This window comes from Phaethon aethereus (genome assembly GCF_964289735.1).
Source record: "Phaethon aethereus genome assembly, contig: HAP1_SCAFFOLD_578, whole genome shotgun sequence".
Lineage (NCBI taxonomy): Eukaryota > Metazoa > Chordata > Aves > Phaethontiformes > Phaethontidae > Phaethon > Phaethon aethereus.
In genome coordinates, this window is record NW_028113802.1 from 1508 (window position 1) to 29463 (window position 27956).

The 27956-nt window shown below is 51.2% G+C and overlaps 1 protein-coding gene and 2 long non-coding RNA genes across 3 annotated transcripts; all 3 read right to left on the minus strand.

The window, feature by feature from the left end:
* Window positions 1-27769, minus strand: LOC309416537 (uncharacterized protein; the record flags this gene model as incomplete). Its single annotated transcript, XM_082016079.1, has 3 exons — window positions 1-180; window positions 26428-26575; window positions 27002-27769. Coding segments are annotated over 3 exons (1096 nt in total), but the record flags the coding sequence as incomplete, so codon positions are not given.
* Window positions 7032-24503, minus strand: LOC309416538. The gene is made up of 4 exons (XR_014181508.1): window positions 24192-24503; window positions 23658-23805; window positions 22600-22633; window positions 7032-7189 (listed from the first exon to the last, which is right to left on the minus strand). It is a non-coding gene; the product is annotated as an uncharacterized lncRNA (long non-coding RNA).
* LOC309416539 lies at window positions 24722-26277 on the minus strand. Its single transcript, XR_014181509.1, has 3 exons — window positions 26247-26277; window positions 25374-25407; window positions 24722-24812 (listed from the first exon to the last, which is right to left on the minus strand). It is a non-coding gene; the product is annotated as an uncharacterized lncRNA (long non-coding RNA).
* Window positions 27770-27956: the final 187 nt, after the last annotated feature.

Genomic DNA, 27956 nt, shown 5'->3' on the forward strand with positions numbered 1-27956 from the left:
TTAACACTGCATGGGTGTTACGAGGTTTATTCCCGATTTCCGTGACAGTTTTGGCGACCCAGATGGGACCCTGCTTGTGAATCTCGACGGATCCGTGGTATCACAGGACCTCCAGCCGGCACCGAGGGATTCTCGGGGAGAACCTCTGATCCCCGGACGAAAGAACTCTGAGCAAGTCCCCTGGAAAGGTAATAAGGCATTCTTTAAAGGATTGAAGTAACGTGGGTTCGAGTCCCACTGGCTCACTCGTAAGGCGCGGCGAAAGCTACGCAGAGTAGGGCTGAAAGGTACCTCTGGAAAGGGTGAGGGTACGGGACCCTCACAAGGAATGCCTGCCTATAAGTCGCGGTGAAAGCCTCGCAAGCTTGGGCTGGGGGCCCAGGTAAGGAGGTTGGGGGATTTCTAGCAGGGGGCTAGAAGATCCGGAGGGACCCTCGAGGAGAGTAGGGGTCCCTCCGACTAGTGCCTGTGATAGTGCACAATCACACCCACTAGTCTTGGGAAAATGGGAACGTTTCCGAGTAAAAGATCTATCCCACAAAAAACACCTTTGGGATGTATTTTGAGGCGTTGGAAAGATCTGGGAGGTGATCCTCTGACTCGGAAGCAATTAATTGAATATTGCAATCATTGGTGGCCAATGTATAGGTTGGACAGTGGAGAGAAATGGCCAGAAAATGGGACATTGCAATCTAACACCATCTTGCAATTAATGTTGTTTTGTAAAAAGGAGGGTAAATGGGAAGAAGTGGCTTATGTTGATTTATTCTTTACACTACAAAATCATCCAGAATGGCAGAGACAGTGCGGAATACATCCGTATGATCCCATGGTAAAGACTGTGAAAAAGGGAAAACGTGATGAGAACTCGAAACAGCGGTGGTGAAAGTTCCTTTTTCAGTTACTGATTTAAGATCATGGAAAGAGACTGCAGGTACCTATCGGGAGGATCCCGAAAGGGTGGCTAAGGTAAAATGCTTGAAATTGCTTGGGCTGTATATAACAATAGAGTAAAAGAAAAATAGGTGAGGCAAGCCCGAAGGGGTGAAAAGCTACTAGCAGTGTTGGCAGGGAATAACAGGATAGGCAGAGGGAGAGGACGAGGAATGAATATGGGAGAGAGAAGGAAAATAAGCCCCGATTGGCAGAAGATCAATGTGCTGTTTGCAAGGAGCGTGGGCACTGGAAAAGAGAATGTCCTAAGGCAGGAGAACTAGATCCAGCTCTCCAGGCAATTAAATTAATGACTCTGGATGAAGAACTATGAAGGGGACCGGGGCAATCAACCCTAGCTGAACGTCTGGTTACATTGAAGCTAGGGGATGAAGAAATAGAGTTTCTGGAGCTACTTACTCAGTATTGTGTACATGTAAAGGGAAATTTAGTCACAAATCGGTAGATGTTGTTGGTGCGACAGGGCGGAAGGAAAATTGGCCATTTTTAGAGCCATTAAAGTTTAAATTGGGAAAGCAATGGGTAACTCACCAGTTTCTGTATATGCCTGAATGTCCACTGTCTTTGTTGGGACGAGATCTATTGAGTAAATTAGATGCACAAATAACTTTCAAAGACGGAGAAATCAAATTGTTAATGCCAGAATCAAAAGCCATAGAGGCAAGAGTGTTTATGTTACAGGATTCCTACAGGGAAGAACAGATTCCAGAAGAAGTGGAAAATGCAGTTATTCCTTTGGTCTGGGCGAGTGGAATTCTGGGACGATCTAAATTGGCAGAGCTGGTAAAGGTGATTTTAAAACCTGGAGCCAAACCGGTAAGACAAAAACAATATCCTATTAAGTGGGAAGCTCGAAAAGGATTAGAGGGGTTGATTACAAAATTTTTAGAATATGGACTATTGGTAGAGTGTGAATCAGAATATAACACTCCCATATTACCAGTAAGGAAATCCGGAGGCAAGGAATACCGATTGGTTCAGGATTTAAGAGGTATAAATCAGATAGTCCAAGATATACACCCAGTAGTGGCTAATCCATGTATTTTACTGACTTCCTTAAAAGAGGAACATAAATGGTTTACTGTCCTAGATTTAAAGGATGCCTTCTTCTGCATACCTCTAAATGTAGGCAGCCAAAACATATTTGCTTTTGAGTGGGAAAGTCCGGCCACAGGACAAAAGACCCAACTGACATGGACTGTACTTCCACAAGGATTCCAAAATAGCCCTACGATATTTGGGAATCAATTGGCAAAGGAATTAGAGATATGGAAGAGACAGGACCAAAGGGGAAGTGTTCTGCTATCAGTTTACTAAATTTCCTAGGCCAAGGAGGATATAGAGTCTCCAGAAATAAGGCCCAAATAGGAAAAGAAACAGTAATTTATTTGGGATTTGAAATATCCCAAGGACAGAGACAATTGGGAAATGAAAGACAAGAAGTTATCCGTCAAATTCCTGAACCAAGTAGCCTGAAAGCATTGAGAACTTTTCTGGGAATGATTGGGTGGTGCCGACTTTGGATTTTGGATTATGGAATGTATGTAAAGCCACCGTATGAGCCTTTAAAGGAATCCAAGGATCAGTATCTGACTTGGACACCTCAATGTCAGAAATCACTCAAAGAACTGAAAAAGGCATTAATGATGGCACCTGCTCTGGGATTACCTGATGTGACCAAACCTTTTGGGTTGTTTGCACATGAAAGGCAACATCTGCCCCTTGGAGTGCTGACGCAACGGCTGGGACCCTGGAGACGACCAGTGAGGTGCTTCTCTAAACAACTTGACACCGTGAGTAAAGGATGGCCAGGATGTTTACGCGCTGTGGCAGCAACAGTATTGCTGATCCAAGAAGCTCAAAAATTGACCATGGGCCAAAAGACGGTGGTGTACGTACCGCATATGGTACTAACTGTTCTAGAGCACAAGGGGGGTCAGTGGCTATCCCCCAGCAGAATGCTGAAGTATCAGGTTGTCCTATTGGAACAAGATGATGTGGAATTGAAAACCACACCGATTGTTAATCCAGCAATATTCTTGTCAACAGAGAATCCCTCAGGAAATTTAGAACATGGTTGTTTGTTAACTATTGAGCAAGTTTATTCCAGTAGACCAGACCTGAGAGATGAACCTCTGGAAAAGCCTGATCTGCAGTTATACACAGATGGAAGCAGTTTTGTACGAGAAGGAAAAGGAATGGCTGGATATGCTGTCGTCACCACCTCTGAGGTATTGGAATCAAGGACGCTACCTGTAAGTACCTCAGCGCAGAAAGCAGAATTGGTGGCATTGAGGCGGGCTCTACAAATAGCAGAAGGAAAAAGGGTAAATATTTGGACTGATTCTAAATGTGCATTTGGTGTGATCCATGCTCCTGGAGCCCTCTGGAAAGAAAGGGGATTGCTGTCAGCCCAAGGAACACCAATAAAGTATAAAGAAGAAATTCTGCAACTCCTGAAAGAAGTGCAGAGACCGAAAGAAGTGGCGGTAATGCATTGTAAAGCTCCTCAATTTGGTCAGACAGCTGTAAATATAGGTAATCGATTGGCAGACAAAGCTGCAAAAGAGGCTGCAGAACGGGGTATCCTTGCACTAGTACCAGTAAAACAAACAAAATTGTTAGATTTGAAACCAAAGTACAAAAAAAAATTGGATGAGCAATTAGCAAAACAATTAGAAGCATCACAAAATGCAGAGGGATGGTGGGTGACATCAGAAAACCAGGTGATAGTAACCCCGCAAATTATGACAGAACTCGCAAAGGAAAAACATGAACAAACACATTGGGGAGTAGATGCTATGGTTTCAAGTTTAAAAACATCTGTAGTATGTGTAGGAATGACAGGAATAGTTAAATCAATAATAGCTAAATGTCCAGTCTGCCTTAAAAATAACCCCCTGAACCAAAAGAGGCCACCTCTAGGAATGATAAAACACGGAAATTCTTCAGGAGATTACTGGCAAATTGATTTCTCCGAGTTACCCAGACAAAATGGATACAGGTATTTATTAGCACTAATTGACACATTTTCTGGATGGCCGGAGGCCTTCCCTTACCGCACCAACAAAGCTAGAGAGGGAGTTAAAGTGTTGTTGAAGGAAATAATACCAAGATTTGGAGTGCCATTGGGAATGTCTTCTGATAGAAGACCACATTTTGTGGCAGAGATAGTTCAACAAATCGGTAAAATTTTGGGTATAAAATGGGACTTACATACGCCTTAGAGGCCACAATCGAGTGGAAAAATTGAGAGATTGAATCAAATGTTGAAAAGACAAATAAGTAGAATTTGTCAGGAAACATCTCTGAAGTGGCCACAGGCTTTACCACTAGCTCTCTTGAGAATCAGGATCCAACCAAGATCCAGAGACGGTGTAAGTCCATATGAAGTCCTGTATGGTAAACTGTACCAGACTCCTTTAATCCCAGGGGATATGAAGGTAGCTGGGGAAACTGATTTGCAAGTGTATCCAATTTCTTTAGGAAAAGTCCTTGGAGCACTTCGGAGATACATGGTGCTGACTAGGTCACTTGCCTTGGATACGTCCGTACATCAGTATCAGCCAGGTGATCTTTAAACTTGGAACTCTGAACCACTGCAGGAAAAGTGGAGGGGACCATTCCAGGTACTGTTAACTACTCATACTGCAATCGAGGTTGGAGGAGTGGAACCGGGGATACACGACACCCGAGTGAAGAAAGCCCCGGCATGGAAGGTCATCAATAGGGATTCAGAGACTGCAAAGTTGACTTTAAAACATGTTTAAGGAATTATCATTGGAAAATATGGAAAAATGGGTTTTGGTTTGGAAACTGATGATGTTGGGAGCATTGTTTGGGATGATAATAGATCAATTGGAAGGGAGAGTGAAGCAGAGCAGCTAATATACATTCCAAGGAGAACTCCAGGAGAAAATTTAATGGTAGGATTGATAAAAGAATTTACAAATTTACAAAATGTAACCCAAATAACCGCATGTCTTCCAATTCCAAGAGCAGGAGGTGAATCAATTCCGTGGGGAATCTTAAAAACAAATCTGAGCGCAGTAAGCACAAGGGATGAACAATTATGCAAAGAAATAAGTAGAGGCCTCCCTGTACATGATCCCGAGGAAGCTGGACGTGTAGTCCATAATTGTGAAAATCAGACTAAGCGAGAGGCAGAGGCTGCATGGGATTCAGTGTGGTCTATGGCTATTCTATCTCAATTTCAATATATGGCTAATACTTCATGGTGTTTTGCCTGGGACGGAACAGTCTTTACAGTTTTCCCATCAGTTAATGACAGGAGAACCACATCCAGGGAAAAGGAGGATATAGTACCCTGGTGGAATTGTAAAAAGATATATAATTGCAGTGCAGTTTATAGAGCAGTTCAAGAAATCCCTCCCTTAGCAGCTGCATTGAAATATGGGTGTTGGTGCAAAGGACTCAAGAACGATTTAAATTTGACTAGTGTATATAAAATTAGAAGGGGATCAGTATTTAGTTGTAGAAGGTCTACAGTTCAGAGCCCGGGACATTTAGTTTGGGCAATGAGTGATGGAACTTGGACCACCCATTTACCGACGGACGGGAAAGTAAAAATTCCTTTAGGAATGCCAACATTATGTCCAATCTGAAAGAAAGCTCCCTTTAGGGGAGATTCTGAAAATTTAAAGTTAATATGGACAAAAAGATCACAAATTGATGATGATGATTGGAATGAACCCTCGACAGGAGTGAAACTTGGATGAGCCTTAGAATCCTTATTGACTCCCTTGGCAACTTACAGGAATAGGGATTGGTTCTATAAGTTGACAGGTCAAGTGAAAAGATTAGCCAAAATAACGAGGAAAGGATTTAAACAACTAAATTTACAGTTACAAGCCACTTCGAAGATGACCCTACAAAATAGGATGGCTCTAGATATGCTCTTACTAAAAGAACATGGAGTTTGTGGATACCTGAGGGATAGGATAGATCATTGTGGCATACATATCCCAAATGTTACCCAGGATGCTGAATACGATTTGGACTTATTAAGAAAAATACAAAAGGATACTCAGGAAATACAACAAGACATGCAAGAAAATTGGTTTGATAAAATTTTCAGTGGATTGGGATGAAACTTGAGTTCTTGGTTAAGTCCTTAATTGGTACTGTGTTATTATTATTAATAATATCTTTGAGAATATTATTCATTTATCATTGTTTGAAAAAGGAATTTACAAAAAGAGCTACCATTGATAGCAGAATTACACTTGCATTGACTACAAACCACCAAAATTTAAATGGACTAACTAATAATGCTCCTACCATCATACAACGAAGTGATTGAATGTTAATAAGGAAATTAATTTGTAATGGAAGTATTGAAAAGAAATTATTTCAAAACTTCCAAAGGGGGGAAATGTAACCAAGGTGGTAGGGAATTAAAATAAAATAGGGTTAGAAAACAGGTTTGTGAATTTGTAGCAAGTTGTAACTAAAGAACATTATGCACCAGCAATGCTGCTCGAGAACCCACCGAACCCTCCCCATCTTGAGTTAATTATCAAGGAGTTAAGTGTAACTTTGTGATCATGGCATTATGTTTTGTTCTAATAACAAGTAGTCAGAAAGAAGGAACCCCTTGGTCAGTTCTGCGGCCCGGTGGGTGGGTAATTATTCATTCTATAGTCCTGTCTTAAAACAAAGGGCTGTGGGGTGAATGATTGCATGTTGGGCCGACAGCCCGTGAAGATGTATTTAGCGTTGCCAAGTTGAAATGAACTTAGAGGGAAAGGGAATTCCGGCAGGGGGAGGTCGCGACCAGCGACTCAGAGACCACCCACTCAAGAAACCCTCCGACTCAAAAGATTAAGGAAGTAAAATCCCAAGAAATCATAGTGAGCATGCGTGGTCATTCACATGGTAGGCGAGGAATACTTAACCAATCGTTGTATGGACACTTGATGAATATGTATTAATCTTGCCTATAAATGTTTGATTTTTGAACCGATCGAGGAACACGATTTAGGAGGAGCTGTCCCCCGTGTTCCCGGCGCCGTGAATAAAGAATGCCTGCCTTTTAACACTGCATGGGTGTTACGAGGTTTATTCCCGATTTCCATGACAGTTTTGGCGACCCAGATGGGACCCTGCTTGTGAATCTCGACGGATCCGTGGGATCACAGGACCTCCAGCCGGCACCGAGGGATTCTCGGGGAGAACCTCTGATCCCTGGACCGAAGAATTCTGAGCAAGTCCCCTGGAAAGGTAATAAGGCATTCTTTAAAGGATGGAAGTAACGTGGGTTCGAGTCCCACTGGCTCGCTCGTAAGGCGCGGCGAAAGCTACGCAGAGTAGGGCTGAAAGGTACCTCTGGAAAGGGTGAGGGTACGGGACCCTCACAAGGAATGTCTGCCTATAAGTCGCGGCGAAAGCCTCGCAAGCTTGGGCTGGGGGCCCAGGTAAGGAGGTTGGGTGTAGATAGCTAGGGTCTGGCGGCCGGAAGATATCGCGCTGTACGGAAAGTTAGGGCCCCTCTCCTAAAAGCCAATAGAGTTTAATTTATGATGCAAGCAGACGGAAGTGAGGTTATAAACCTAAGCTATATAACGCTGTGTCACAAACTAATAAACGCCATTTGCCGTCTACCACATTGGTGTCAGCGAGCTGATGGCCCGAGCGGCCTGGGGTTGGTCGCCGTGCCGTTCCTGAACCAGGTCGCCACGCCTGCGAAGGCAACAAGTGGTGCCGAAACCCGGGAATCGTCGCCTGGACGGGTGAACGGCGGCCGGAGCGGCAGGACCAGCCCGGCGGGGAGGACGCTCCCGGACCAACAAGGAGGATGGAAGCCCTTGTGAAGGTCGTATCACAATTACATAAGCAGTGGGGTATTGATTGTAAACCCAAAGATTTTACTCTCGCAGTTGCGAGACTTTTGCAAATTGGGGCCATTGCCCAGCCGGTGGATATTCTCCACCCTGAAGTGTGGGATAAATGCACTAAAGCGTTAGCCGAAGAGACGATGTCCTCGGGTCGTGGGAAAAACCTTAAGTCGTGGGGGAAAGTCGTACAAGCCCTGCAGAAGGCTATACAAGAACAGGACACCTGGAGGGCGGCAAAGAACTGTTTGTTGGTCACCCCGAAATTGGGAGTCGGGGCAGCCACGCAGACTTTGCACTCCCCAGACGATGACGATTCTAGTGAGCCTAAAGATCTGCAAAAGGGCGACACGTCCCCTCAATTCCCGAACCCCGATCCACTTACGGACGGACAGAAACGAGCTAAATTCTTCTGGGGTAAGCTAGCCGAGGAGGCCAGGGGCGCCGCGGAGAAATCAGAGTCTGAGGAAGTCTGGGCTACACCACCGCCCTATACGCCCCAAGATGGCGCCGAGCAAGAAGGCGAAGGGCGGGGCGAGGATGCCCTTAGTGGGAACAGGGAGGAAGCGTTAGCGTTAACAAGCGCACACAAACGTGAAGGGGACGAGAACGTGAAAAAGAAAGGTGATGAGAGTGACCGGGAAGGGGACGAGAACGAGAAAAAGAGAGGTGATGAGGGTGACCGGGAAGGCGAGGAGATCGCGAGCGAAGGGCGGAAAGCCAATCAGAGCGGCCATCCGAAAAAATGCGCTGATAAGACAAACACCCCGCCGAGCAGAGGGCGGGACGAATCGAGAGGGCGAGAACGACCCGCCCGCAAGGGAAGCGGGCGGGACGAGCCAGGAGGGCGAGAACGGCCCGCCCGCAAGGGAAGCGGGCGGGACGAGCCAGGAGGGCGGGAACGGCCCGCCCGCAAGGGAAGCGGGCGGGGCCGGAGCCAAACAAAAAGGTACTGCAAACCGGAAGTAACCAGTCAGTCGAGTTCCGACTCTGGATCAGACACTAGCTGGGACGAGTGGCTCACAACCGATTCAAACTCAGAGAAGGAGGAAACAGAGATAAATAAAATCAAGAGCCAAAATATTCCCATCCAAATTAAAGCGGAACCGCGAAGGGGAGAAATCCCTCTCACGGACTGGAGAAAAATAAAAATTGCGTGTGCCGACTGGGCCCCATCGGCTGCGCTAGCGTTCCCGGTCCGGGTGACAGATGGGGGACAGAGGGTCCACTCACCAATAAACCCTAAAGATATACAAGCGATTGTTAAGGCAATTGCGGATAAAGGGCTTAATTCTGCCATGGTCTCTACCCTCATAGATGGTGTCTTTGGGGGAGACGATATGCTCCCGTTCGATATAAAACAGACTTGTAGAATGATCTTCGACGGGGCAGGGATGATTGTTTTTAAACAAGAATGGGAGGACAACTGTGCGAAACAACTAGCCCGAATAACCGGGGCGGATCACCCGCTACATGGCTCCAGCCTGCAGCGGCTGATGGGCACAGATCCAACAATGATTACCCCCCAGGCGCAGGCCCAGGGCCTGCGGGCTCATGAAGTAATGACAACTACTCGTGCAGCCAGAGAAGCTATTCGCACAGCCTCTAGAGTTATTGTCAAGCCATCGCCATGGTCCACAATAAAACAAAATGAAAATGAGAGCTTTACGCAATTCGTGGATCGCCTCCAGGCAGCGGTCGACTCCTCGACCCTGCCCGCGGATGCGAAGGGCCCGGTTGTTGCAGATTGCTTACGTCAGCAGTGCAATTCGACAACCAAGGAAATCCTACGGTCACTGCCAGTGGGGTCGAGCATTGCGGACATGATTAAGCATGTTACGAAGGAAGAGCATCTAGCCCCGATCCAGGTGGCTGTTCGTGCTGCAATAGCTAATGTGATGACATGTTTTAAATGTGGCCAGGCGGGACACGTTGTAGCAAACTGCCCTCGGTCGGGGGTTGCACCAACAGCGCTTCCCCCATGCCAGAACCGACCCAGAGGACCGTGTTGGGCCTGCAGAAAGAAAGGACATTTTGCTAGAGAATGTAGATCTAAAACTCAGGGAAACGGGAAGGGGAGAGGACGCCTGGGCCGCGCACAACCCTCTCCCACTTGGGACACCAGGCGGCCCAACTACGCCAACCCCAGGTGGGGCGAAGCGCTCCCGAACCCGCTACCCCCTCGAGAAGCGACCAACTTTACGGTTCAACCGACGATTCAGTCAAACCTGTCCCTACCTCAGGGACAGCAAGGACCACCCTCTGGGGGCGAGACACCAGGGTGGCCCTGGCAGTAAAGTGCGATAACCCGCCAGTGGTGTGGGGGACCTGTTCCCTCTATAATACCTTAAATGACACCACCATTAGTGTCCCCTTTTTAATCGATACTGGAGCAGATGTTACAGTTATCCCTGAGACGAACTGGCCCCCACATTGGAAATTGGAAGACGCCCCCATGGTGGGCGGAGTCGGGGGATTAACCCGAGCTCGAAAGAGTGTTCAATTAGTAGCAATTATGCTTCACACTGAAAAAGGGCCGGAGAAAACCATTGCCCTCTTCCCATATGTCATGTCAGGAGTCCCACCCCTGTTGGGAAGGGACGCCCTAACCCTATTAAAAGCCAGGGTGACAAATTTACCGTAAGGGCCACTGCCGCATACCCACTCCCACCAATTAGACTGACGTGGAAATCGTCCGACCCAGTGTGGGTCGAGCAGTGGCCCCTGTCAAAGCCTCGAATGGACGCTCTTCTTGAGCTAGTTGACCGCGAACTACAACAAGGTCATATAGAGCCTTCCACTAGCCCATGGAACACCCCAGTTTTTGTAATACCCAAACGAACAGGCGAGGGGTTTCGCCTCCTCCATGACCTGCGTGAAGTAAATAAAAGAATCCAACCAATGGGCCCCGTCCAAACGCTGTTACCCATGAACTCTATGATACCGAAAGGACAACCTTGTGCCGTCCTTGATATTAAAGACTGTTTCTTTTCGATACCCCTACATGAAGAAGACAAAGAGCGGTTTGCTTTTTCTGTCGTGTTCCCAAACAGCCACCGCCCCAACCTACGCTTCCAGTGGAAAGTGCTGCCTCAGGGAATGATCAACTCGCCTACCATCTGCCAAATTACAGTGGATCGGGCGTTGACACCGATTCGGCGTAGTGACCCGACCGCGACTATCATCCAGTATATGGACGATATCTTGATCGCCGCACCGTCAGGAAGTCAGGTGGACCAACTAGTATCAACAGTTTCGGAAACCTTAAAAACAAATGGGTTCGAGATCGCGAGTGCGAAAGTTAAAAGAGGACCATGTGTGAGCTTTTTGGGAGTGGAGATCACAAGTTCCTACGTAACCCCACCCCAAATAAAGATCCGTCGAAACATCAAAACGCTCCATGATATGCAGCAGTTAGTGGGGTCCTTACAATGGCTCCGCAACATTGTCCTGATCCCTCCCGAGATCATGGCCCCCCTGTATGACCTTCTGAAGGGAAAGAACCCGTGGGAACAAAAAACTCTGACGATGGAAGCGATAGACTCTCTTGACTTTATCGAGCAACAGGTATCGTCAAGCGCGCTCACCAGGTGGGACCCAGATATACCACTCGATCTGTATGTACATTTCACGGAGGGAGGGGGAGTAGGGGCACTAGCCCAGGGACCTCCTGAAAAAGCTCAACCAATACAATGGATAGTCCTGGGAAAACCGTCACGTGCATTCTCTCCGGGAGTCGAGTGCCTCGGTAGCCTCATTATGAAAGGCAGAAAACTCGCCCTAAGACACCTAGGCATCGAACCCGCCAGGATATACCTACCCTTCCGCAAACAGCTCCCAACGCTATCTGTGGCAATGTCAGAGTATCTAGCTATAGCTCTCGTCGGATTTGGCGGAGAAGTCCGGTATGCTACAAAACCCCCCTGGGCTCAAATGCTGGCAATTGTCAACATCGACCTCCCAAGGAAGATTATGGATCGGCCCCAACAGGGACCAACGGTCTTCACAGACGCATCCTCAGCGACCTCAACCGCAGCAGCAGTATGGCAATCAGGAGGAGAATGGCACTGTATTAAAACGACCGATCGTGCGCTTTCAGTCCAGCAGCTAGAAGCGATGGCTGTAGTACTAGCGTGCGGACTGTTCCCAATGGAACACCTCAACATAGTGACCGATTCGATGTTTGTGGCTAAGCTTTGCCTAGCCATGTCAGGACCCGGCGTGTCAACATCCACAACAGCTATCATGCTGGAAGAAGCACTTTTTTCCAGAAAGGGCACCATATCAGTCATCCACATCAACAGCCATGACCCAATCAAAGGGTTTTTCCAAACCGGCAACGACAAAGCAGACGCTGCTGCAAAAGGGGTGTGGACGCTAAGAGATGCCCGCCAGCTACACGAGTCTCTCCACATCGGAGCTAAAGCGCTAGCAAAGAAATGCGGGATCTCAGTCACTGATGCGAAACACATAGTAGCCACGTGTCCCCATTGCCAGAAAGCACCACTGTGGTCCAGTGGAGTCAACCCCAGAGGCCTTAAGGCCTCCGAAGTGTGGCAGACGGATTTTACGCTCTGTCAGTTGCTGAAACCTCGAGCGTGGCTAGCAGTAACCGTAGATACATATAGCGGAATGATCGTAGCCACACAACACCTCAAAACCGACTCCAAAGCGACCATCCAACATTGGTTGACAGTCATGGCGTGGCTTGGCATCCCTAATCAGATCAAAACAGACAACGGCCCGAACTTCGCCTCCAAATCAGTCCAGACATTTGCTTTGAAATGGGGTATCACCTTAACACACGGTATTCCATATAACAGCACAGGTCAAGCTATAGTCGAACGAGCAAATCAAACTCTGAAATCTAAATTAGAGGTGTTAGCAAAAACAGAAGGTTTTGCCAACGCCATTCCCCCGGGAGACCAAGCACGCCTGCTAGCGACCGCTCTTTTAGCACTAAATCAATTCCCCAGGGGAGGAGAGGTGAATAGCCCCACCCAAAAACATTGGGCTGCTCAAGCACTAGAAGAAGGCCCATTAGTTATAATCAAAAATGAGCTGGGAGAATGGGAACAAGGGTGGAGGCTAGTCCTTACAGGGCGAGGGTATGCTGCAGTTAAAAAAGATGGGAAAGTTAAGTGGTGTCCGCTTAAGTCTATTAAACCGGACCTTCAGAATAAAGCTAATGAAAACTGTGAGTTTTTGTCCACAGGATCGGATTATCGGACGTCCTTGTAACCCGTACACCCTGGTGGCGAGAGAGGACGACAAGCCGACAAGCATCCTGTCCGCACCTGGGAGCTCCACTCTGGTGGAATCCAGACAGCAGCGACCTAACCTCCAAAGGGGGAGGCTACGATGTCTTTGTGTGATCTTGATTTTAGGGCTCGTCACTATAGGGCAAGCAGTATCAGAACACCATCCCCATCGGCCATTTAAATGGTCCCTCCTTCGATTTGATGATCAACAAGTTATCGCAACCCAAATTACATCAGATGCGCCAAGTTTTAATGCCTCTCTGTGTCAGCTTGTCCCGAGAGACCGATGCTGGAGATACCTAGGATTTTATATGTGTCCCAGCTCGAACCCGGGGAAGAGTTATTGCAACTACCCTAACCAATATTACTGTAGCTACTGGGGATGTGAGACCATAGCCCCTGCTTGGATACCGGGTAGTGGTAGAGACAAATACCTAAAAGTCCAGTGGGGTCCATATAAGTGCATTCCACCACAAGCATGGCGAGGGCGTGGAAATTGTCAGTATCTCTTCTTAAATGTTACTGAGCCCCAAGAAGACAGTTGGTTACTTGGGAAAATGTGGGGGATAAGGTACACAGAACCAGGGACAGACAAAGGTGGTTTAATCCTCATAAAAAAGGAGATTATCCCGAATGATCCACTACCAGTAGGCCCCAACCGAGCAATCGGGCCTAACCCGGTTCTTATCCCGAAAATCACACCATCACCACATAATATTGTAGCTAGTACCAAAGTTACCGCACCCAGAGCAACACACACCACCGAAACTCCCAATCAAAATTCTCTCTGGAAAATGATGCAAGCTAGCTATCAACTACTGAACAAAACTAACCCAAATCTTACGGAGCATTGTTGGCTGTGCTACGGAATAAGACCACCCTTTTATGAGGCTGTAGGAGTAAGTGACATACCCAGACGAGTAAATGGCTCAAATCCAGCCCAGTGTATATGGGACACAGAAAAGCAAGGAATTACATTAGCGCGGGTGGTGGGAAGTGGCGTGTGCGTAGGTAAAGTCCCAAAGCACAAAAAACAACTATGTGCTAGCGAGACACAAGATAAAACCCCTGCAAAATGGTTAATACCGGCCAGCAATACCAAGTGGGTGTGTTCCACTATGGGAGTTACACCTTGTCTATCGTTGGAAAAATTTGATAAATCCTCAGAATATTGTGTCCAGGTAACTATAGTCCCCAAAATCTTTTACCATACTGAAGACTTTGTCTACGACTCACAGATTACCCCGGAACATCACCTGTCAAAACGAGAACCCCTTACAGCACTAACAATAGCTACTTTAATGATTGTAGGAGGTGCGGGAATAGGTACAGGAGTAGCATCCTTGGTGCAACAGAACAAAGAACTTAGCGCCCTGAGAGTGGCAGTAGATGAGGACCTGGCTAGAATCGAACAATCAATAAGTGCATTAGAACAATCAATTAGATCACTATCTGAGGTAGTGTTGCAAAATCGAAGAGGGTTAGACTTGATGTTCTTGCAACAAGGGGGAGTGTGCGCTGCACTAAGGGAAGAATGTTGCGTATATGCGGACCACACCGGAATAGTGAGGGACACTATGACCAAATTACGAGAGGGATTAGAGAAACGAAAAAGGGAACGAGAGGCACAACAAGATTGGCTCACATCGTGGTTTAACCATTCACCATGGCTGACCACTCTGATATCTACCTTGACAGGGCCGATCGTAATTATCATGATAGCATTGATCTTTGGACCCTGTATATTGAACAGACTCGCATCGTTTGTTAAGAGCCGACTAGAGAAGGTCAACATCATGTTGATAGAACGCCAACAGCTGCTTTAAGAATGTTCTTGTTCAAAATTTCCTTTAACTATCCCCAGTTATACCCTGTTGCTCCCAGATGCCCCCCAGTCACATCTCGACGTGCCTTGTGTTTTCTATTCAAGTTCGTAATATATATATATTTTTTTTTAACATTATTATAACGCACTGACTAAGAGTAGGATGCATTTAGTACGTTTCCTATCCAAGGTTATGAGATATATATCCTTTAAGATTGCTATATTTTAACCAATTTAACTTATTAATTAAATAGTAATTTAATTACTGTTAATATTAATTAATATAATTAATAATTTATTTATTATTATAAATTAATAAATTAATTTAATTAATTTAATTACGCATAGGGAGGGGGGAAATGTAGATAGCTAGGGTCTGGCGGCCGGAAGATATCGCGCTGTACGGAAAGTTAGGGCCCCTCTCCTAAAAGCCAATAGAGTTTAATTTATGATGCAAGCAGACGGAAGTGAGGTTATAAACCTAAGCTATATAACGCTGTGTCACAAACTAATAAACGCCATTTGCCGTCTACCACATTGGTGTCAGCGAGCTGATGGCCCGAGCGGCCTGGGGTTGGTCGCCGTGCCGTTCCTGAACCAGGTCGCCACGCCTGCGAAGGCAACAGTTGGGGGATTTCTAGCAGGGGGCTAGAAGATCCAGAGGGACCCTCGAGGAGAGTAGGGGTCCCTCCGACTAGTGCCTGTGATAGTGCACAATCACACCCACTAGTCTTGGGAAAATGGGAACGTTTCCGAGTAAAAGATCTATCCCACAAAAAACACCTTTGGGATGTATTTTGAGGCGTTGGAAAGATCTGGGAGGTGATCCTCTGACTCGGAAGCAATTAATTGAATATTGCAATCATTGGTGGCCAATGTATAGGTTGGACAGTGGAGAGAAATGGCCAGAAAATGGGACATTGCAATCTAACACCATCTTGCAATTAATGTTGTTTTGTAAAAAGGAGGGTAAATGGGAAGAAGTGGCTTATGTTGATTTATTCTTTACACTACAAAATCATCCAGAATGGCAGAGACAGTGCGGAATACATCCGTATGATCCCATGGTAAAGACTGTGAAAAAGGGAAAATGTGATGAGAACTCGAAACAGCGGTGGTGAAAGTTCCTTTTTCAGTTACTGATTTAAGATCATGGAAAGAGACTGCAGGTACCTATCGGGAGGATCCCGAAAGGGTGGCTAAGGTAAAATGCTTGAAATTGCTTGGGCTGTATATAACAATAGAGTAAAAGAAAAATAGGTGAGGCAAACCCGAAAGGGTGGAAAGCTCCTAGCAGTGTTGGCAGGGAATAACAGGATAGGCAGAGGGAGAGGACGAGGAATGAATATGGGAGAGAGAAGGAAAATAAGCCCCGATTGGCAGAAGATCAATGTGCTGTTTGCAAGGAGCGTGGGCACTGGAAAAGAGAATGTCCTAAGGCAGGAGAACTAGATCCAGCTCTCCAGGCAATTAAATTAATGACTCTGGATGAAGAACTATGAAGGGGACCGGGGCAATCAACCCTAGCTGAACCTCTGGTTACACTGAAGCTAGGGAATGAAGAAATAGAGTTTCTGGAGCTACTTACTCAGTATTGAATACATGTAAAGGGAAATTTAGTCACAAATCAGTAGATGTTGTTGGTGCGACAGGGCGGAAGGAAAATTGGCCATTTTTAGAGCCATTAAAGTTTAAATTGGGAAAGCAATGGGTAACTCACCAGTTTCTGTATATGCCTGAATGTCCACTGTCTTTGTTGGGACGAGATCTATTGAGTAAATTAGATGCACAAATAACTTTCAAAGACGGAGAAATCAAATTGTTAATGCCAGAATCAAAAGCCATAGAGGCAAGAGTGTTTATGTTACAGGATTCCTACAGGGAAGAACAGATTCCAGAAGAAGTGGAAAATGCAGTTATTCCTTTGGTCTGGGCGAGTGGAATTCTGGGACGATCTAAATTGGCAGAGCTGGTAAAGGTGATTTTAAAACCTGGAGCCAAACCGATAAGACAAAAACAATATCCTATTAAGTGGGAAGCTCGAAAAGGATTAGAGGGGTTGATTACAAAATTTTTAGAATATGGACTATTGGTAGAGTGTGAATCAGAATATAACACTCCCATATTACCAGTAAGGAAATCCGGAGGCAAGGAATACCGATTGATTCAGGATTTAAGAGGTATAAATCAGATAGTCCAAGATATACACCCAGTAGTGGCTAATCCATGTATTTTACTGACTTCCTTAAAAGAGGAACATAAATGGTTTACTGTGCTAGATTTAAAGGATGCCTTCTTCTGCATACCTCTAAATGTAGGCAGCCAAAACATATTTGCTTTTGAGTGGGAAAGTCCGGCCACAGGACAAAAGACCCAATTGACATGGACTGTACTTCCACAAGGATTCCAAAATAGCCCTACGATAGTTGGGAATCAATTGGCAAAGGAATTAGAGATATGGAAGAGACAGGACCAAAGGGGAAGTGTTCTGCTATCAGTTTACTAAATTTCCTAGGCCAAGGAGGATATAGAGTCTCCAGAAATAAGGCCCAAATAGGAAAAGAAACAGTAATTTATTTGGGATTTGAAATATCCCAAGGACAGAGACAATTGGGAAATGAAAGACAAGAAGTTATCCGTCAAATTCCTGAACCAAGTAGCCTGAAAGCATTGAGAACTTTTCTGGGAATGATTGGGTGGTGCCGACTTTGGATTTTGGATTATGGAATGTATGTAAAGCCACCGTATGAGGCTTTAAAGGAATCCAAGGATCAGTATCTGACTTGGACACCTCAATGTCAGAAATCATTCAAAGAACTGAAAAAGGCATTAATGATGGCTCCTGCTCTGGGATTACCTGATGTGACCAAACCTTTTGGGTTGTTTGCACATGAAAGGCAACATCTGGCCCTTGGAGTGCTGACACAACGGCTGGGACCCTGGAGACGACCAGTGAGGTGCTTCTCTAAACAACTTGACACCGTGAGTAAAGGATGGCCAGGATGTTTACGCGCTGTGGCAGCAACAGTATTGCTGATCCAAGAAGCTCGAAAATTGACCATGGGCCAAAAGACGGTGGTGTACGTACCGCATATGGTACTAACTGTTCTAGAGCACAAGGAGGGTCAGTGGCTATCCCCCAGCAGAATGCTGGAGTATCAGGTTGTCCTATTGGAACAAGATGATGTGGAATTGAAAACCACACCGATTGTTAATCCAGCAATATTCTTGTCAACAGAGAATCCAACAGGAAATTTAGAACATGGTTGTTTGTTAACTATTGAACAAGTTTATTCCAGTAGACCAGACCTGAGAGATGAACCTCTGGAAAAGCCTGATCTGGAGTTATACACAGATGGAAGCAGTTTTGTACGAGAAGGAAAAGGAATGGCTGGATATGCTGTCGTCACCACCTCTGAGGTATTGGAATCAAGGACGCTACCTGTAAGTACCTCAGCGCAGAAAGCAGAATTGGTGGCATTAAGGCGGGCTCTGCAAATAGCAGAAGGAAAAAGGGTAAATATTTGGACTGATTCTAAATATGCATTTGGTGTGATCCATGCTCCTGGAGCCCTCTGGCAAGAAAGGGGATTGCTGTCAGCCCAAGGAACACCAATAAAGTATAAAGAAGAAATTCTGCAACTCCTGAAAGTTGTGCAGAGACCGAAAGAAGTGGCGGTAATGCATTGTAAAGCTCCTCAATTTGGTCAGACGGCTGTAAATATAGGTAATCGATTGGCAGACAAAGCTGCAAAAGAGGCCGCAGAACGGGGTATCCTTGCACTAGTACCAGTAAAACAAACAAAATTATTAGATTTGAAACCAAAGTACAAAAAAAAATTGGATGAGCAATTAGCAAAACAATTAGAAGCATCACAAAATGCAGAGGGATGGTGGGTGACATCAGAAAACCAGGTGATAGTAACCCCGCAAATTATGACAGAACTCGCAAAGGAAGAACATGAACAAACACATTGGGGAGTAGATGCTATGGTTTCAAGTTTAAAAACATCTGTAGTATGTGTAGGAATGACAGGAATAGTTAAATCAATAATAGCTAAATGTCCAGTCTGCCTTAAAAATAACCCCCTGAACCAAAAGAGGCCACCTCTAGGAATGATAAAACACGGAAATTCTTCAGGAGATTACTGGCAAATGGATTTCTCCGAGTTACCCAGTCAGAATGGATACAGGTATTTATTAGCACTAATTGACACATTTTCTGGGTGGCCAGAGGCCTTCCCTTACCGCACCAACAAAGCTAGAGAGGGAGTTAAAGTGTTGTTGAAGGAAATAATACCAAGATTTGGAGTGCCATTGGGAATGTCTTCTGATAGAAGACCACATTTTGTGGCAGAGATAGTTCAACAAATCGGTAAAATTTTGGGTATAAAATGGGACTTACATACCCCTTGGAGGCCACAATCGAGTGGAAAAATTGAGAGATTGAATCAAATGTTGAAAAGACAAATAAGTAGAATTTGTCAGGAAACATCTCTGAAGTGGCCACAGGCTTTACCACTAGCTCTCTTGAGAATCAGGATCCAACCAAGATCCAGAGACGGTGTAAGTCCATATGAAGTCCTGTATGGTAAACTGTACCAGACTCCTTTAATCCCAGGGGATATGAAGGTAGCTGGGGAAACTGATTTGCAAGTGTATCCAATTTCTTTAGGAAAAGTCCTTGGAGCACTTCGGAGATACATGGTGCTGACTAGGTCACTTGCCTTGGATACGTCCGTACATCAGTATCAGCCAGGTGATCTTTAAACTTGGAACTCTGAACCACTGCAGGAAAAGTGGAGGGGACCATTCCAGGTACTGTTAACTACTCATACTGCAATCGAGGTTGGAGGAGTGGAACCGGGGATACACGACACCCGAGTGAAGAAAGCCCCGGCATGGAAGGTCATCAATAGGGATTCAGAGACTGCAAAGTTGACTTTAAAACATGTTTAAGGAATTATCATTGGAAAATATGGAAAAATGGGTTTTGGTTTGGAAACTGATGATGTTGGGAGCATTGTTTGGGATGATAATAGATCAATTGGAAGGGAGAGTGAAGCAGAGCAGCTAATATACATTCCAAGGAGAACTCCAGGAGAAAATTTAATGGTAGGATTGATAAAAGAATTTACAAATTTACAAAATGTAACCCAAATAACCGCATGTCTTCCAATTCCAAGAGCAGGAGGTGAATCAATTCCGTGGGGAATCTTAAAAACAAATCTGAGCGCAGTAAGCACAAGGGATGAACAATTATGCAAAGAAATAAGTAGAGGCCTCCCTGTACATGATCCCGAGGAAGCTGGACATGTAGTCCATAATTGTGAAAATCAGACTAAGCGAGAGGCAGAGGTTGCATGGGATTCAGTGTGGTCTATGGCTATTCTATCTCAATTTCAATATATGGCTAATACTTTATGGTGTTTTGCCTGGGACGGAACAGTCTTTACAGTTTTCCCATCAGTTAATGACAGGAGAACCACATCCAGGGAAAAGGAGGATATAGTACCCTGGTGGAATTGTAAAAAGATATATAATTGCAGTGCAGTTGATAGAGCAGTTCAAGAAATCCCTCCCTTAGCAGCTGCATTGAAATATGGGTGTTGGTGCAAAGGACTCAAGAACGATTTAAATTTGACTAGTGTATATAAAATTAGAAGGGGATCAGTATTTAGTTGTAGAAGGTCTACAGTTCAGAGCCCGGGACATTTAGTTTGGACAATGAGTGATGGAACTTGGACCACCCATTTACCAATGGACGGGAAAGTAAAAATTCCTTTAGGAATGCCAACATTATGTCCAATCTGAAAGAAAGCTCCCTTTAGGGGAGATTCTGAAAATTTAAAGTTAATATGGACAAAAAGATCACAAATTGATGATGATGATTGGAATGAACCCTCGACAGGAGTGAAACTTGGATGAGCCTTAGAATCCTTATTGACTCCCTTGGCAACTTACGGGAATAGGGATTGGTTATATAAGTTGACAGGTCAAGTGAAAAGATTAGCCAAAATAACGAGGAAAGGATTTAAACAACTAAATTTACAGTTACAAGCCACTTTGAAGATGACCCTACAAAATAGGATGGCTCTAGATATGCTCTTACTAAAAGAACATGGAGTTTGTGGATACCTGAGGGATAGGATAGATCATTGTTGCATACATATCCCAAATGTTACCCAGGATGCTGAATACGATTTGGACTTATTAAGAAAAATAGAAAAGGATACTCAGGAAATACAACAAGACATGCAAGAAAATTGGTTTGATAAAATTTTCAGTGGATTGGGATGAAACTTGAGTTCTTGGTTAAGTCCTTAATTGGTACTGTGTTATTATTATTAATAATATCTTTGAGAATATTATTCATTTATCATTGTTTGAAAAAGGAATTTACAAAAAGAGCTACCATTGATAGCAGAATTACACTTGCATTGACTACAAACCACCAAAATTTAAATGGACTAACTAATAATGCTCCTACCATCATACAACGAAGTGATTGAATGTTAATAAGGAAATTAATTTGTAATGGAAGTATTGAAAAGAAATTATTTCAAAACTTCCAAAGGGGGGAAATGTAACCAAGGTGGTAGGGAATTAAAATAAAATAGGGTTAGAAAACAGGTTTGTGAATTTGTAGCAAGTTGTAACTCTAAGAACATTATGCACCAGCAATGCTGCTCGAGAACCCACCGAACCCTCCCCATCTTGAGTTAATTATCAAGGAGTTAAGTGTAACTTTGTGATCATGGCATTATGTTTTGTTCTGATAACAAGTAGTCAGAAAGAAGGAACCCCTTGGTCAGTTCTGCGGCCCGGTGGGTGGGTAATTATTCATTCTATAGTCCTGTCTTAAAACAAAGGGCTGTGGGGTGAATGATTGCATGTTGGGCCGACAGCCCGTGAAGATGTATTTAGCGTTGCCAAGTTGAAATGAACTTAGAGGGAAAGGGAATTCCGGCAGGGGGAGGTCGCGACCAGCGACTCAGAGACCACCCACTCAAGAAACCCTCCGACTCAAAAGATTAAGGAAGTAAAATCCCAAGAAATCATAGTGAGCATGCGTGGTCATTTACATGGTAGGCGAGGAATACTTAACCAATCATTGTATGGACACTTGATGAATATGTATTAATCTTGCCTATAAATGTTTGATTTTTGAACCGATCGAGGAACACGATTTAGGAGGAGCTGTCCCCCGTGTTCCCGGCGCCGTGAATAAAGAATGCCTGCCTTTTAACACTGCATGGGTGTTACGAGGTTCATTCCCGATTTCCGTGACAGGGGGAGGGGGTCTTGGGGGGTCCCGGGGCCAGGGAAAGGGGTGTCGGTGCGGGGGGGCCTTGCAGTATCGGCGATCCCCATGGATGCGGGGTCTCGGGGGTGCTGCCGCGGGGGGGGGGGGGCTGGGAGGATCGGGGGGTTCCCCAAGACCGGGACAGGGATTCCTGGGGGATGTTGGGGGTCCCCGGGGAGGGGGCGCTGGGGGGGTGTCCCAAGGGCCGGGCGGGGGGGTCGCGGCGCCTCAGGGCGCTGCGAGGGGTCCTCACTGCGGGGTCAGACGCTCTTCGAGCCGGTTCCGCATCGCTGCCGCGACCCGCGGTGGGGTGGGGGGGAACGGATCACGCGTGGGGGCGGGGGGGCCCTCCCGTGTGGGGAAGGACACGCGGGGGGGGCGACGCGGGGGGGTCCTTACCCCGAGAGCTCCCGGTCCCGGCGGTCGCCACCACCTGTAACAGAAGCGGGGGGGGTGGGGGGGGGTGTGAGCACAGCGGGGGCCCGGGCGCCCGGGCGAGGGGCGGGGGGCGTCGCTCAGGCCTGTGGCATCCTCAGGAGGGGGGGGATCAGAAACGCTAGTCTTTGGCATCATCACCGCGACAGCACCCCAGGGGTGGGGGCGATGGACCCAGACCCGCGGGACCCCCCCACTCCCCCCGCACTCACCTCGCGCCCCGGCGGCAAAAGGGCCGCGCACGCCGCCCTCGGCCTCTTTATAGCGTCGGCGGCCAAGCCCCGCCCACCCCAGGCCCCGCCCACACGCTTCCAAGATGGCGGCGACGCCCGACAAGCGGGAACGTGCAGCCCCGCCCCTGCCAGCCAAGCCCCGCCCGGAGCCTCGCCCCGCCCCCTACCTCCAGCCCACCCTCTCCTGGTCAGGCCCCGCCCACAGACAAATCTCGGCCCCTCCGCCCGAACGCACCTTCAGCCCCTCCCCAAAGCCAACCCCGCCCCTCAGGCGACAATCCCCGCCCCACTCCGCAGGCCCCACCCCCAGCTCTCCCCAACCTGCTCCCAGCCCCCCCCGGGGACCCCCCCGCACACCCCAGCCCCCCCCCCGAAGCCACGGGGGGCAGCCCCCAATCTGCCCCCCAAGGACCCCCCCAGACTCCCTCTCCCCCCAGAAGAGGTGTGGGGGGGGCAGCTCGCTGCAGCTCAGCCCAGAGACCCTTTCCCCAGGCCCCCTGTGCCCCCAGGACCCTCCAGGCCCCCCCCAGCCCCCCCAGGACCCCTCTGTGCCCCCCAGGACCTCCCAGGACCCCCCCAGGCCCCCTAGGATGCCCCCCAGCCCCCCCTCAGTGTAGGAGGAGATGTCGATCTCGTCGGGCAGCTCAGCCCAGACCCTCGCCCCAGGCCCCCTGTGCCCCCCCGGACCCCTCAGGCCCCCCCCAGGATGCCCCCGGACCCCCCAGGATGTCCCCCCGGACCCCCTCAGGCCCCCCCCAGGCCCCCCCGGACCCCCCAGGCCCCCCTCACTGTAGGAGCAGATGTCGATCTCGTCGGGCAGCTCGCTGATGTTGACCTCGAAGCGATCCTGCACGTCGTTGAGGATCTTGGCGTCGTTCTCGTCCGACACGAAGGTGATGGCCAGGCCCTTGGTGCCGAAGCGCCCCGCCCGCGCCACCTGGGGGGGGGTCAGGCGCGGGGACCCCCGGGGACCCCCCAGCAGCCAGATACGCCCCCGCGCCCCGCAGAGCCCCCCGCACCCACAGACACCCCCTTGTGCCCGACAGAGCCCCCCGAGAGACCCCCCCCAGGGCCTGCAGCCCCCCCTGTGCCCCCCCGGGACCCACAGACAGCCCCTGCGTCCCGCAGAGCCCCCCGTGAGCCCCCCAGGACCTTCAGCCCCCCCTGTACCCCACAGAGCCCCCCCCAGAACACACAGACACCCCCCTGTGCCCCCCCAGGACCCACAAACCCCCTGCAAAGCCACTCAGCACCCACAGACACCCCACAGACCCCCCATGAGCCCCCCGGGACCCGCAGCCCCCCCACCCCAGCCGGTCTCACCTCGGGGGGGTCCTACGTGACCCGGAAGTGGTCGGAGGGGGGGGGGGGGGGGAGCAGAACGCCTGGGCCCCTTTTTGCAGGGAAGGGGATCCCCTTTGAAGGAGGCTCCCCGGCCGCCTGGGTCCCTGGGGGGGGGGCAAGGGGGGGCTCCCCGGCCGCTGGGCTCCCTCCCGGCCGCTGGGGCCGCCCGGGATGGGGAGGGGCCGCCCGCAGCCCCGCCGGGAGGAGGGGCCGCTTCCCTTCCCCCTCCCCCCCCTCAGTTTGGGGGGAAGAGCCCGGACGTCAGGCGCTCCCGACGGGGGGAGGGGCCCACTCCGGCCCCCCCACCCCCGCTTGAAACGACCCTACAATAACACCCTGCCCCGGAGCGCCGCACCCAAGATGGCGGCCGCGGCGCTGCCACCGCCCCAAGATGGCGGCGAGTGAAGGCGGGAACGGCGCGTCACGTGACGGCGGCGGGGACACCAGCACCACCCCCCGCCCCCCGTACCGAGCGCCCCCTGCCGGCCCCAGAAAGCGCAGAGGCCCCGTCCAGACCCAAAATCGCCTTTATTGCCCTCAAAACGCGCCCCCCTCCCCCCTCCTCTGGCGGCGCCGTCGGTCCCGAGGCCTCGTCCGTGGCTGGAAAACAGAAACGGCGTCGGGGGGGGGGGGGGCTCGGGGTCCCCATGGACTATACGGGGGGGGGTCGCGGGGCCTGGGCCAGGGGAGGGGGAGCGCAAGGTGTTAGGGGTCCCCATGGACGGTACGGGGGGGGTTGGGGGGTCCTGGGGCCGGGGGTCTTGGGGGGGTCCCGGGGCCAGGGAAAGGGGTGTCGGTGTGGGGGGGCCTTGCAGTATCGGCGATCCCCAGGGATGCGGGGTCTCGGGGGTGCTGCCGCGGGGAGGGGGGGGCTGGGAGGATCGCGGGGTTCCCCAAGACCGGGACAGGGATTCCTGGGGGTTGTTGGGGGTCCCCGGGGAGGGGGCGCTGGGGGGGTGTCCCAAGGGCCGGGCGGGGGGGTCGCGGCGCCTCAGGGCGCTGCGAGGGGTCCTCACTGCGGGGTCAGACGCTCTTCGAGCCGGTTCCGCATCGCTGCCGCGACCCGGGGTGGGGTGGGGGGAACGGATCACGCGTGGGGGCGGGGGGGCCCTCCCGTGTGGGGAAGGACACGCGGGGGGGGCGACGCGGGGGGGTCCTTACCCCGAGAGCTCCCGGTCCCGGCGGTCGCCACCACCTGTAACAGAAGCGGGGGGGGTGGGGGGGGGGGTGTGAGCACAGCGGGGGCCCGGGCGCCCGGGCGAGGGGCGGGGGGCGTCGCTCAGGCCTGTGGCATCCTCAGGAGGGGGGGGATCAGAAACGCTAGTCTTTGGCATCATCACCGCGACAGCACCCCAGGGGTGGGGGCGATGGACCCAGACCCGCGGGACCCCCCCACTCCCCCCGCACTCACCTCGCGCCCCGGCGGCAAAAGGGCCGCGCACGCCGCCCTCGGCCTCTTTATAGCGTCGGCGGCCAAGCCCCGCCCACCCCAGGCCCCGCCCACACGCTTCCAAGATGGCGGCGACGCCCGACAAGCGGGAACGTGCAGCCCCGCCCCTGCCAGCCAAGCCCCGCCCGGAGCCTCGCCCCGCCCCCTACCTCCAGCCCACCCTCTCCTGGTCAGGCCCCGCCCACAGACAAATCTCGGCCCCTCCGCCCGAACGCACCTTCAGCCCCTCCCCAAAGCCAACCCCGCCCCTCAGGCGGCAATCCCCGCCCCACTCCGCAGGCCCCGCCCCCAGCTCTCCCCAACCTGCTCCCAGCCCCCCCCGGGGACCCCCCCGCACACCCCAGCCCCCCCCCCGAAGCCACGGGGGGCAGCCCCCAATCTGCCCCCCAAGGACCCCCCCAGACTCCCTCTCCCCCCAGAAGAGGTGGGGGGGGGGCAGCTCGCTGCAGCTCAGCCCAGAGACCCTTTCCCCAGGCCCCCTGTGCCCCCAGGACCTCCCCCCCAGCCCCCCCGGACCCCTCTGTGCCCCCCAGGACCTCCCAGGACCCCCCCAGGCCCCCCAGGCCCCCCCAGACCCCCCTCACTGTAGGAGGAGATGTTGATCTCGTCGGGCAGCTCAGCCCAGACCCTCGCCCCAGGCCCCCTGTGCCCCCCCGGACCCCTCAGGCCCCCCCCAGGATGCCAGGATGCCCCCGGACCCCCCAGGATGTCCCCCGGACCCCTCAGGCCCCCCCCAGCCCCCCGGACCCCCCAGGCCCCCCTCACTCTAGGAGCAGATGTCGATCTCGTCGGGCAGCTCGCTGATGTTGACCTCGAAGCGATCCTGCACGTCGTTGAGGATCTTGGCGTCGTTCTCGTCCGACACGAAGGTGATGGCCAGGCCCTTGGTGCCGAAGCGCCCCGCCCGCGCCACCTGGGGGGGGGTCAGGCGCGGGGACCCCCGGGGACCCCCCAGCAGCCAGATACGCCCCCGCGCCCCGCAGAGCCCCCCGCACCCACAGACACCCCCTTGTGCCCGACAGAGCCCCCCGAGAGACCCCCCCCAGGGCCTGCAGCCCCCCCTGTGCCCCCCCGGGACCCACAGACACCCCCTGCGTCCCGCAGAGCCCCCCGTGAGCCCCCCAGGACCTTCAGCCCCCCCTGTACCCCACAGAGCCCCCCCCAGAACACACAGACACCCCCCTGTGCCCCCCCAGGACCCATAGAACCCCCCTGCGCCGCCCCAGGAGCCGCACCCCCCCCTCATGCCCCCAGGACACACAGCCCCCCTCCAGGACCCGCAGTCCCCACCACACACACCCCCAGCCCTACAGGCCCCTCCCCCCCAGCCGGTCTCAACTCGGGGGGGGTCCTACGTGACCCGGAAGTGGTCGGGGGGGGGGGGGGGGAGCAGAACGCCTGGGCCCCTTTTTGCAGGGAAGGGGATCCCCTTTGAAGGAGGGTCCCCGGCCGCCTGGGTCCCTGGGGGGGGGGCAAGGGGGGGCTCCCCGGCCGCTGGGCTCCCTCCCGGCCGCTGGGGCCGCCCGGGATGGGGAGGGGCCGCCCGCAGCCCCGCCGGGAGGAGGGGCCGCTTCCCTTCCCCCTCCCCCCCCTCAGTTTGGGGGGAAGAGCCCGGACGTCAGGGGCTCCCGACGGGGGGAGGGGCCCACTCCGGCCCCCCCCCCCCCTTTGAAACGACCCTACAATAACACCCTGCCCCGGAGCGCCGCACCCAAGATGGCGGCCGCGGCGCTGCCACCGCCCCAAGATGGCGGCGAGTGAAAGCGGGAACGGCGCGTCACGTGACGGCGGCGGGGACACCAGCGCCACGCACCCACACCCCCCCGTACCGAGCGCCCCCTGCCGGCCCCAGAAAGCGCAGAGGCCCCGTCCAGACCCAAAATCGCCTTTATTGCCCTCAAAACGCGCCCCCCTCCCCCCTCCTCTGGCGGCGCCGTCGGTCCCGAGGCCTCGTCCGTGGCTGGAAAACAGAAACGGCGTCGGGGGGGGGGGGGCTCGGGGGTCCCCATGGACTATACGGGGGGGGGGTCGCGGGGCCTGGGCCAGGGGAGGGGGAGCGCAAGGTGTTAGGGGTCCCCATGGACGGAACGGGGGGCGTTGGGGGGTCCTGGGGCCGGGGAAAGGGGTGTCGGTGTGGGGGGGCCTTGCAGTATCGGCGATCCCCAGGGATGCGGGGTCTCGGGGGTGCTGCCGCGGGGAGGGGGGGGCTGGGAGGATCGGGGGGTTCCCCAAGACCGGGACAGGGATTCCTGGGGGATGTTGGGGGTCCCCGGGGAGGGGGCGCTGGGGGGGTG